General features: G+C 52.4%; 1 protein-coding gene across 3 annotated transcripts in view; it reads left to right on the top strand.

The window, feature by feature from the left end:
- SHC2 (SHC adaptor protein 2) overlaps positions 1–12,231 on the top strand; it is a 190,294-nt gene that overhangs the window by 119,084 nt on the left and 58,979 nt on the right. For all 3 annotated transcript variants that reach the window (XM_078669204.1, XM_078669205.1, XM_078669203.1), the window contains 2 exons: positions 1,727–1,846; positions 11,207–11,260. In XM_078669204.1, coding sequence (XP_078525330.1) covers positions 1,727–1,846; positions 11,207–11,260 — 174 coding nt within the window. The remainder of the gene's footprint in view (positions 1–1,726; positions 1,847–11,206; positions 11,261–12,231) is intronic.

Here is a 12,231-nt window from a genome sequence, read left to right on the forward strand (position 1 = left end):
GCGGTATTCTGTACAACTTGAAGTTTGTTCAGCACTCCTTCATTGGCCGCTAAAAGTAGGCCATTGCAATAGTCCAGGCGGCTCAATACGAGGGCCTGGACCAAGGTCTTCCTTGTGCTGTCAGGGAGAAGAGGAAACACTTTCCGAAGGAGGCTGATGACATGAAAGCAGGACCCCACCGTGATGTTGGCATGGTGTGCGAGAGTGAGGTCCTGGTCCAGACGGACCCCCAGATTTTTCACCACCTGTTTAGGGGAGGGGGCCTCTCCCAGACTTGTAGGCCACCAGTCAGGGGTCCACAGGATTTTTGCCTCCCCGAACAGCATGACTTCCGACTTTCCCACATTGCACTGGAGAAAGTTCCTGGCCATCCAGCTGGCGACCGCAGTCATGCCGTTCGAGAAAGCTTGCCTTATCTCAGGGGTAAAGGTTTTAAAGGTAAACAGCAGCTGCGTATCATCAGCGTAAGAAATGGGTAAAAACCCAAAAGACCTCATGATGTTGGCCAGGGAGGAGACATAAACGTTAAACAGCGTAGGGCTGAGACAGGAGCCCTGCGGGACTCCTCTGGTAATTTTGGTGGAGATGGAACTGAAGGAGCCCATATTAACCTGCTGGGTACGCTCTGCAAGAAAGCTGGTGAACCACGCCAGGGCAGATTTCTCTATGCCGATCTCCTTTAATCTGGTTAGGAGAATGGTATGAGATATGGTGTCGAATGCTGCGGACAAGTCCAACAGCACCAACACCACAGATAGACCCCTGTCCAGAGACATGCGTATAGTGTCCGTGACAGAAAGAAGAGCCGTCTCGGTACTATACCCAGGTCTGAACCCTGACTGAGAGTGGTCCAGACAGCCGGTCTGTTCAATGAAGCTGGAGAGGTGGTGATTGACGTGTTTCTCCATCAATTTGCCGACAAACGGCAAAAGGGAGATGGGCCTCAAGTTGGTCATATCCGACCAAGGGATGGAGGTGTTTTTCCTTATGGGCTTGACCAGGGCCTTTTTCCACTCCAGAGGGACCAATCCTTCAGAAAGAGAGCGATTGATCACCGTCTGAATAGTGGGACTAAGAGCATTCCCAATAAGATGCATTACTCGGGCGGGGACAAGGTCCGCCGGGCTGCCCGATTTAATCGTCCCAATCAGAGAGTTGACTTCATCCAGACTGATCTCAGGGATAGAGGACAGTACAGAAGGGCCAAGTCCAACTGCTCCGAGCTGAAGGCTGGGAAAGGGATCCTTAATATCGACCGTGGTGGTGGATTGAGCAATATTTTGGTAAATAGCGTCGATCTTATTGCCAAAAAACCCAGCAGTATCATCACACAATTTTTGGGACACCGTCTCTGGGCTGTCACACGCGACGGGTTTGGTAAAGGTACAGAGAACCTGGTACAGTATTTTAGGGTCATTACCTGCCTCAGATAATTGAGAGACAATATGGTTTTTGCGGGCAGCTCTGATATTTCTATGGTAAAGTCTCAGGGCCGAGTGATAGCGAGATTTGTCTGCTACATTCTGAGAGCTTCTCCAGGTCTTCTCCAACTTCCTACATGCTTTCTTTTCAGCACGCAGTGAGTCAGAGTACCATAGTTCCTGCCTGCGGTTAGACCGCTGGTTACAGAGTCTTAGAGGGGCAATGAGTCTTGAGGTTGCATCCCTTAATGATCTGAGGTTTCTTGACTATTTACAAATTGGCCTCTTTTCTTCCACTTTTTCAGGCTCCAAATAAAGCCCTCTTCCACATCCTTGGCAAGAGCAACCTCCGCTTTGCTGGAATGAACATTGCGGTAAACATCTCCATTGACGGCCTGAATCTCATGGTGCCCACGAGCCGGCAGGTAATGAGTTAAACCCTTACGCCACCTGGTGTTCCTTCAATGAAAGTGCATGACACACACCCCTCACGCCACCTGGTGTTCTACCAATGAAAGTGCATGACACACCCCCCTTACGCCACCTTGTGTTCTACCAATGAAAGTGCATGGTACACCCCCTTACGCCACCTGGTGTTCTTCCAATGAAAGTGCATGGTACACCCCCTTACGCCACCTGGTGTTCTACCAATGAAAGTGCATGGTACACCCCCTTACGCCACCTGGTGTTCTTCCAATGAAAGTGCATGGTACACCCCCTTAAGCCACCTTGTGTTCTACCAATGAAATTGCATGACACACACTCCTTAAGCCACCTTGTGTTCTACCAATAAAAGTGCATGACACACACTCCTTACGTCACCTGACGTTCTACCAATAGGAGTGCATGGTACACCCCCTTACGCCACCTGACGTTCTACCAATAAGAGTGCATGGTACACCCCCTTACGCCTCCTGGTGTTCTACCAATAAAAGTGCATGACACACCTCCTTACGCCACCTGGTGTTGTACCAATAAAAGTGCATGGTACACCCCCTTATGCCACCTGACGTTCGACCAATAAAAGTGCATGGTACACCCCCTTACGCCACCTGGTGTTCTACCAATGAGTGTGCATGAGACATTAATTGGAGTGGTCAGGCCACTCTTGCTCGTGAACCCCATTTTCCCCACCAACATAACCACTGAGACAGCCTATCAAAAAGATATAACACTTATTAAGAATAATCAACCCCTTCCGGTGAGACCACCTGCTGTGAGCGTCTTTTCCTTTGATTATATTTTTAGCACCCTAGAGGTTTTATGTCCAGCTGGCTAGCCAGTGGCTTGCTCCTGTTTGCCTGCCTCCCAGCAGGCTTGGGTTGCGGGCGCCGTAACCAATCCCTTTGTGTTCCAGCTGGTGCTGACGATGGATGTATGACGTTACAATGCACACTTACCAACGCATACCTTTACAACGCATTTTTTACAACGCAACATCCATTACAGCGCATTCTATTACAACGCTTGCCATTACAACGAAATTTTAAAAACTAAATTTACAACGCATTCCATTACAACGCATAATACCTTTACAACGCATACCATTACAACGCATAACATTACATTGCATGTTTGGTAAGTATTGGATAGTGTAGGGGTAAAAATTACTATTCTAACTCCAGGGGGTGCAACAGTGGGGTAAGTGTTGGATAGCGTAGGGGTAAAAATTACTATTTTAACTCCAGGGGGTGCAACAGTAGGGTAAGTGTTGGATAGTGTAGGGGTAAAAATTACTATTCTAACTCCAGGGGGTGCAACAGTAGGGTAAGTGTTGGATGGTAATGTTATGCGTTGTAATGGTATGCGTTGTAATGACTGAGTTGTAATGACATGCTTTGTAGTGGTGTGCGTTGTAGTGTCATGCGTTGTAATGGTTGCGTTGTAATTGCATGCGATGTAATGGATGTTGCATTGTAAAAGTTTCGTTGTAATGGTAGTGCGTTGTAAAAGTTGCGTTGTAAAGGTTGTTTCCCGCTGACGATTGATATCCCATGGCCTGCTCTGTTAACCGAGTCCTCCCTTGCCCCAGTTCATGGCCGGGGGCCTTTATTCTGAAGTGTCTGATTGTCTTTGCCACTGCTCTACTGTGACGTATCACCCTATTTATCATGCCCTTTGTACCCACTGTTGTGGTTCAAGCGGGTGGAAATCTGTTTCTGTTCCCAGCACAGGGGGAAGCAGCCTTCACCTGTACATCTCCGTTCATTGCTGTGGAGCGATTGGCCTGTTACAACCAAGCTGATTGGCTAGCCAATCAAATGGGAACAGTCCAGCCTGAACTGCCAGACCAGGCAGGGCTTCCCTGAACCGGAACACGAGCACATATGACCGGTTTTGTTCTTATTAGAGCTCATCAGCCAGGCTAGCTTGGTCCCAGTTGCACCACGTGCACAGGACCAACATCTGGGCATACCCTTCCCACACTCTAAAGTATACAAAATAGTGTTGGATTTAATCAATCAATCCGTCAGGGATGGTAAAGCGCAACTACTCACCCGTAAGGTCCTCAAGGCGCTGGGGGGAGAGGGGCCGGCTCCGTAGAGTGCTGGGGTCCTCCGAAAAGCCAGGTCTTGAGGTTCTTCCTAAACTCTGACAATGTGGGAGATTGCTGGAGGTGGATGGGAAGGGTTTTCCGGGCTTTGGCTGCAAGGTATGCGAAGGACATACCTCCCATTCTAGTCTTGTTGATACGAGGGTCGGTGGCCAGAGAGAGCTGGGCTGATAGGAGGTGTCTTTTGGGTGAATGGAAGGAGAGGCAGCTGTTCAGGTATGCGTTCTGGTGTTTTGAAGGTCCTTGTATGCATGGGTGAGCAGTTTGAAGATTATTATTCTTTTGTCTGGAAGCCAGTGGAGATCACAGAGGGTGTGGGTGATGTGACTGCGATAGGGGATGCCGAAGTCTGGCTGTGGCGTTCTGAACAGACTGGAGTTTGCGAAGATTTTTCTTATTGATTCTTGCATAGAGCGAGTTGCCGTATTGCAGTCTGCTGTTGATGAGCGCACGTGTGACAGTTTTTCTGGGTTCGGTTGGGATCCATCTGAAAGTCTTTCGGAGCATGCAGAGGGTGGTGAAGCAGATCGAGGAGACTGTGTTGATCTGGCGGTTCATTGTGAGCGATGAGTCTAGTATGATGCCGAGGTTTCGTGTGTGGTCCGTCAGGGTGGGGGTATTTCTGAGGATGGAAGGCCACCAGGAGTCATTCCCTGCGGAGGGGGTGGAGCCAAGGATGAGGACTTCTGTCTTTTCTGAGTTGAGTTTCAGGCAGCTGTTCTTCATCCAGGTGGCGACGGCTTTCATCCCTTCTTGGAAGTTGTGTTTGGTGATGTTGGGTTCGTTGGTGAGGGAGAGGATCAGATGGGTGTTGTCAGCGTAAGAGACGATGTTGAGCCTGTGGTTCTGGACGATGGTTGAGAGGGGAGAAATGTAGTACAAAAGGGGGTGGTGATGGACGGAGCATCTGAACCAATCAAACGCTCACACCCAGTCAACAGATCTGGGTTTAATCCATCACCGTTCTTTAGCCCACTCTACCACCCCAGTTCAGACATGGCCATATGCAAATCAGTCTGACCCTGTGCCTCATGGGAACAGTCCAGCCCGAACTGCCAAGCCATGCCTTCCCTGGACTGGGGAGAAATGTAGACATTGAAGAGAGTGGGTCTGAGGGACGAGCCCTGGGGCACTTCACAGTTGGTCTCTCTCGGTTCTGAGAAGTAGGGGAGGAGTCTGACCCACTGGGTTCTGCCGGTGAGGAAGGAGTGTATCCAGTCGAGGAACTTGCTGCCGATACGCACGCGCCAGCAGTGAAAGGGTTACTCTGCTGTGACACACGAGGCCAGCTCATCTCTCACGCATGTGCCTAGAGGCCTTTACATACGGACAGGCGCTGGCAGTGAAAGGGTTACTCTGCTGTTTGAACACAGACAGCAAGGCATGCCTCATTACCAGCTCCAGGACCCACAAAGAGTGCCCAGTTGATGAAACTGCCTGGCAACGCCGCGCTGGCAGAAGACACCAGAGTAACAGGTTGAGGCTAGTTACTATTTACACATCCGAGGAAAGACACCAGGGAAGAGAGAAGCAGAAAAGAACAAGGGGAGGGGGGAGACAGAGAGGGGGAGGGTGTAAGGAAAGAGAAGCGGAGACGAAGAAGGAGCGAGAAATAGAGATAAGAGAAGGAGAGAGAGAGAGAGGAAGAGGAAGAGGGTGTAAGGAAAGAGAAGCGGAGACGAAGAAGGAGCGAGAAATAGAGATAAGAGAAGGAGAGAGAGAGAGAGGAAGAGGAAGAGGGTGTAAGGAAAGAGAAGCGGAGACGAAGAAGGAGCGAGAAATAGAGATAAGAGAAGGAGAGAGAGAGAGAGGAAGAGGAAGAGGGTGTAAGGAAAGAGAAGCGGAGAGGAAGAAGGAGCGAGAAATAGAGATAAGAGAAGGAGAGAGAGAGGAAGAGGAAGAGGGTGTAAGGAAAGAGAAGCGGAGAGGAAGAAGGAGCGAGAAATAGAGATAAGAGAAGGAGAGAGAGAGAGAGGAAGAGGAAGAGGGTGTAAGGAAAGAGAAGCGGAGACGAAGAAGGAGCGAGAAATAGAGATAAGAGAAGGAGAGAGAGAGAGAGGAAGAGGAAGAGGGTGTAAGGAAAGAGAAGCGGAGAGGAAGAAGGAGCGAGAAATAGAGATAAGAGAAGGAGAGAGAGAGAGAGAGAGGAAGAGGGTGTAAGGAAAGAGAAACGGAGACGAAGAAGGGGCGAGAAATAGAGATGACAAAGAGACAAATCGAAAGGAGGCGACAGAAATAAATAAAAAAATAAACAGGTGTGTGTGTGTGTGTGTGAGAGAGAGAGTGTGAGGGACAGAAATAAACAGAGATCAAGAGAGTGTGAGAAATGCAGATGACAGAGGGTGAAGTGCAGTTGGGTTGGTTGGTGGCAGACTGGTCACCCTTTTGTGTGTGGGTGCAGAGGGTGAAGTGTAGTTGGGTTGGTTGGTGGTAGACGTGTCACCCTTTTGTGTGTGGGCGCAGAAGGTGAAGTGCAGTTGGGCTGGTTGGTGGTAGACGTGTCACCCTTTTGTGTGTGGGTGCAGAGGGTGAAGTGCAGTTGGGCTGGTTGGTGGTAGACGTGTCACCCTTTTGTGTGTGGGCGCAGAAGGTGAAGTGCAGTTGGGCTGGTTGGTGGTAGACGTGTCACCCTTTTGTGTGTGGGTGCAGAGGGTGAAGTGCAGTTGGGCTGGTTGGTGGTAGACGTGTCACCCTTTTGTGTGTGGGCGCAGAGGGTGAAGTGCAGTTGGGTTGGTTGGTGGCAGACTGGTCACCCTTTTGTGTGTGGGTGCAGAGGGTGAAGTGTAGTTGGGTTGGTTGGCGGTAGACGTGTCACCCTTTTGAGTGTGGGCGCAGAGGGTGAAGTGCAGTTGGGCTGGTTGGCGGTAGACGTGTCACCCTTTTGTGTGTGGGTGCAGAGGGTGAAGTGCAGTTGGGCTGGTTGGCGGTAGACGTGTCACCCTTTTGTGTGTGGGCGCAGAGGGTGAAGTGCAGTTGGGTTGGTTGGTGGTAGATGTGTCACCCTTTTGTGTGTGGGCGCAGAGGGTGAAGTGCAGTTGGGTTGGTTGGTGGCAGACTGGTCACCCTTTTGTGTGTGGGCGCAGAGGGTGAAGTGCAGTTGGGTTGGTTGGTGGTAGACGTGTCACCCTTTTGTGTGCGGGCGCAGAGGGTGAAGTGCAGTTGGGCTGGTTGGTGGTAGACGTGTCACCCTTTGGTGTGCGGGCGCAGAGGGTGAAGTGCAGTTGGGCTGGTTGGTGGTAGACGTGCCACCCTTTTGTGTGTGGGCGCAGAGGGTGAAGTGCAGTTGGGTTGGTTGGTGGTAGACGTGTCACCCTTGTGTGTGTGGGCGCAGAGGGTGAAGTGCAGTTGGGTTGGTTGGTGGTAGACGTGTCAGCCTTTTGTGTGTGGGTGCAGAGGGTGAAGTGCAGTTGGGTTGGTTGGTGGTAGACGTGTCACTCTTTTGTGTGTGGGCGCAGAGGGTGAAGTGCAGTTGGGCTGGTTGGTGGTAGACGTGTCACCCTTTTGTGTGTGGGCGCAGAGGGTGAAGTGCAGTTGGGTTGGTTGGTGGTAGACGTGTCACCCTTTTGTGTGTGGGCGCAGAGGGTTAAGTGCAGTTGGGCTGGTTGGTGGTAGACGTGTCACCCCTGTATGTGTGGGCGCAGAGGGTGAAGAACAGTTGGGCTGGTTGGTGGTAGACGTGTCACCCTTTTGTGAGTGGGTGCAGAGGGTGAAGTGCAGTTGGGTTGGTTGGTGGTAGACGTGTCACCCTTTTGTGTGCGGGCGCAGAGGGTGAAGTGCAGTTGGGCTGGTTGGTGGTAGACGTGCCACCCTTTTGTGTGTGGGTGCAGAGGGTGAAGTGTAGTTGGGTTGGTTGGTGGTAGACGTGTCACCCTTTTGTGTGCGGGCGCAGAGGGTGAAGTGCAGTTGGGCTGGTTGGTGGTAGACGTGCCACCCTTTTGTGTGTGGGCGCAGAGGGTGAAGTGCAGTTTGGCTGGTTGGTGGTAGACGTGTCACCCTTTTGTGAGTGGGTGCAGAGGGTGAAGTGCAGTTGGGTTGGTTGGTGGTAGACGTGTCACCCTTTTGTGTGCGGGCGCAGAGGGTGAAGTGCAGTTGGGCTGGTTGGTGGTAGACGTGTCACCCTTTTGTGTGTGGGCGCAGAGGGTGAAGTGCAGTTGGGCTGGTTGGTGGTAGACGTGTCACCCTTTTGTGTGTGGGCGCAGAGGGTGAAGTGCAGTTGGGCTGGTTGGTGGTAGGCGTGTCACCCTTTTGTGTGCGGGCGCAGAGGGTGAAGTGCAGTTGGGTTGGTTAGTGGCAGACTGGTCACCCTTTTGTGTGTGGGCGCAGAGGGTGAAGTGCAGTTGGGCTGGTTGGTGGCAGACTGGTCACCCTTTTGTGTGCGGGCGCAGAGGGTGAAGTGCAGTTGGGCTGGTTGGTGGTAGACGTGCCACCCTTTTGTGTGTGGGCGCAGAGAGTGAAGAGCAGTTGGGCTGGTTGGTGGTAGACGTGTCACCCTTTTGTGTGCGGAGTCAGAGGGTGAAGCTCAGTTGGGCCGGTTGGTGGTAGACGTGTCACCCTTTTGTGTGCGGAGTCAGAGGGTGAAGCTCAGTTGGGCTGGTTGGTGGTAGACGTGTCACCCTTTTGTGTGTGGGCGCAGAGTGTTAAGTGCAGTTGGGCTGGTTGGTGGTAGACGTGTCACCCCTGTGTGTGTGGGCGCAGAGGGTGAAGAACAGTTGGGCTGGTTGGTGGTAGACGTGTCACCCTTTTGTGTGTGGGCGCAGAGGGTGAAGTGCAGTTGGGTTGGTTAGTGGCAGACTGGTCACCCTTTTGTGTGCGGGCGCAGAGGGTGAAGTGCAGTTGGGCTGGTTGGTGGTAGGCGTGTCACCCTTTTGTGTGCGGGCGCAGAGGGTGAAGTGCAGTTGGGTTGGTTAGTGGCAGACTGGTCACCCTTTTGTGTGTGGGCGCAGAGGGTGAAGTGCAGTTGGGTTGGTTAGTGGCAGACTGGTCACCCTTTTGTGTGCGGGCGCAGAGGGTGAAGTGCAGTTGGGCTGGTTGGTGGTAGGCGTGTCACCCTTTTGTGTGCGGGCGCAGAGGGTGAAGTGCAGTTGGGTTGGTTAGTGGCAGACTGGTCACCCTTTTGTGTGTGGGCGCAGAGGGTGAAGTGCAATTGCGCTGATTGGTGGTAGACGTGTCACCCTTTTGTGTGTGGGCGCAGAGGGTGAAGTGCAGTTGGCTTGGTTGGTGGTAGACGTGTCACCCCTTTTGTGTGTGGGCGCAGAGGGTGAAGTGCAGTTGAGCTGGTTGGTGGTAGACGTGTCACCCCTGTGTGTGGGTGCAGAGGGTGAAGTGCAGTTGGGTTGGTTGGTGGTAGACGTGTCACCCTTTTGTGTGTGGGCGCAGAGAGTGAAGTGCAATTGGGCTGGTTGGTGGTAGACGTGTCACCCCTGTGTGTGTGGGCGCAGAGGGTGAAGTGCAGTTGGGCTGGTTGGTGGTAGACGTGTCACCCTTTTGTGTGTGGGCGCAGAGGGTGAAGTGCAGTTGGGTTGATTGGTGGTAGACGTGTCACCCTTTTGTGTGTGGGCGCAGAGGGTGAAGTGCAGTTGGCTTGGTTGGTGGTAGACGTGTCACCCCTTTTGTGTGTGGGCGCAGAGGGTGAAGTGCAATTGGGCTGATTGGTGGTAGACGTGTCACCCTTTTGTGTGTGGGCGCAGAGGGTGAAGTGCAGTTGGCTTGGATGGTGGTAGACGTGTCACCCCTTTTGTGTGTGGGCGCAGAGGGTGAAGTGTAGTTGAGCTGGTTGGTGGTAGACGTGTCACCCCTGTGTGTGGGTGCAGAGGGTGAAGTGCAGTTGGGTTGGTTGGTGGTAGACGTGTCACCCTTTCGTGTGTGGGCTCAGAGGGTGAAGTGCAGTTGGGCTGGTTGGTGGTAGACGTGTCACCCTTTTGTGTGTGGGCGCAGAGGGTGAAGTGCAGTTGGGCTGGTTGGTGGTAGACGTGTCACCCCTGTGTGTGGGTGCAGAGGGTGAAGTGCAGTTGGGTTGGTTGGTGGTAGACGTGTCACCCTTTCGTGTGTGGGCTCAGAGGGTGAAGTGCAGTTGGGCTGGTTGGTGGTAGACGTGTCACCCCTGTGTGCGGAGTCAGAGGGTGAAGTGCAGTTGGGTTGGTTGGTGGTAGACGTGTCACCCTTTTGTGTGCGGAGTCAGAGGGTGAAGTGCAGTTGGGCTGGTTGGTGGTAGACGTGTCACCCTTTTGTGTGTGGGCGCAGAAGGTGAAGTGCAGTTGGGCTGGTTGGTGGTAGACGTGTCACCCTTTTGTGTGTGGGCGCAGAGGGTGAAGTGCAGTTGGGCTGGTTGGTGGTAGACTGGTCACCCTTTTGTGTGCGGGCGCAGAGGGTGAAGTGCAGTTGGGCTGGTTGGTGGTAGACTGGTCACCCTTTTGTGTGCGGGCGCAGAGGGTGAAGTGCAGTTGGGCTGGTTGGTGGTAGACTGGTCACCCTTTTGTGTGCGGGCGCAGAGGGTGAAGTGCAGTTGGGCTGGTTGGTGGTAGACTGGTCACCCTTTTGTGTGCGGGCGCAGCGATTGATGTCCACGCCATTAGTCAGTGTTTAGGTGTATTTATACCTGCGTTGCACCTGAGACGGCAGCCCTGTGCTGGGGAGAGGGATCTTAGGGAACTGACAGATAGTGTAACCTTTCTGTGTTTACTACGCAAGAAGGATATCTTAAGCCGTCCTAAAAGAGGAATTACACACGCACTACTAGCCTTGTAATATTGTCTTCCTTGTATGTACTGAGTCTTGAAACTCCACCTCGCACAATTACAGTCATCTGAGCATTAAAGGTCTGCTTCAGGGTCACTTAGGGGTCAAGTTGGTGGTGTTGCATGGTTGTTTAAGGAACACTGTAGTGCACAGGATGTACGTTGTTACAACGCATGCTTTTACCACGCATGCTTTTACAACGCAGGTTTTTCAATGCAAGTCGTTACAATGACTTGCGTTGGGGGCGCTGGATAGTGAATAGTTTAATTTACTATTCCAACTCCAGTCCCCGTGGATAGTAGGGAAGGTGTTGGATAGTAAATTAAACTATTACGTATCCTAGAGCGCCCCCCAGTGCAATGCGTTGTAATAGCTTGCATTGAAAAACCTGCGTTATAAAGGCACTGCGTGGTAAAAGTTGCGTCGTAAAGGATGTTTCCCTGGTGCACATGCTGTAAAACTTATGTTCGTCTCACTCTTGTCTCTTTTCTCACAGATTATTGCCAACCACCATATGCAATCCATATCCTTCGCCTCCGGAGGAGACACGGTGAGGATCCGCACGCAGGCGTAAATTCTCACCTCCAGCGCCCCCCAAGGACCGCGCTTGTCCAGCAGCCTGTGTGGGTGCGCAGTGCGGAGTAATCCAGAGGGGGGGGCGCTTGGAATTCATGGTTTGGTGGGGAAGGGGGGGGGGGGGGCAGATGTGGCTCTTGAGATGACAGGGGTCTTCTTTTGTGTTCCCAAGCCTCACTCACTAGACATTGATTTACTCCAAGCCCGGGACAAATCCCCACTCAAGCGCCAGGTTTTTTTGTGTAGTTAAAGTTTCTTGCTTCTGCCTCCTCTCCCAGTCCCTGGTTGGCTGGCTTTGGCAGCAGTTGCTTAGTTACAGGCTTCCAAAAATAGACCATAGACTAATTTCTCAACCGCAGAAGACCCCACTCTCTTGGAAGTCAACACTGCGGGTATCTCACGAAACCTGGCTTTAGCCTCTGCACCGGGCAGTCCAGCTCACTCTCCACAGAGGGGACGGTGGGGTTAAAGATGGCGGGGGACCATCCGCCCAGGCGCCATCTTACACCAAATCACCACTACTCACTGGAAACAAAAGTGCATCATTGCATTGGATCCAGTAGTTGTGAAAACACGATCCACACACCATGGTTTGTTCACTAGAGCGCCTTCAACCATCAGATCCAGCCACTGAGCACTGATGTGGAGAAGTGTGGCTCAATGGTTAGAGCGGCAGACCCTGATGCAGAGGTCTAGCCCGGGACCAGGGTTCAATTCCTACCTCAGCGGGTCTTGGGCTCAATTTCCTCGGGCCTGATCATTCTTGCCTCGGTGCCTATTCCAATCATGGAGTCCCACTCTGCGACTCTGGGCAATAGCTTGCTTAATCTCCACAACGGCCCCCACAACGCTAAGGATGCCTGGCCTCCACCTTGGGGGTGCCCAGGAGTGGACACCTCACAGGGAAAGCCAGGATGGGTTCCACAGCGATATGCGTACAGCGCC

This window comes from Lissotriton helveticus, chromosome 12, assembly GCF_964261635.1.
Source record: "Lissotriton helveticus chromosome 12, aLisHel1.1, whole genome shotgun sequence".
In the NCBI taxonomy this organism is placed as follows: domain Eukaryota; kingdom Metazoa; phylum Chordata; class Amphibia; order Caudata; family Salamandridae; genus Lissotriton; species Lissotriton helveticus.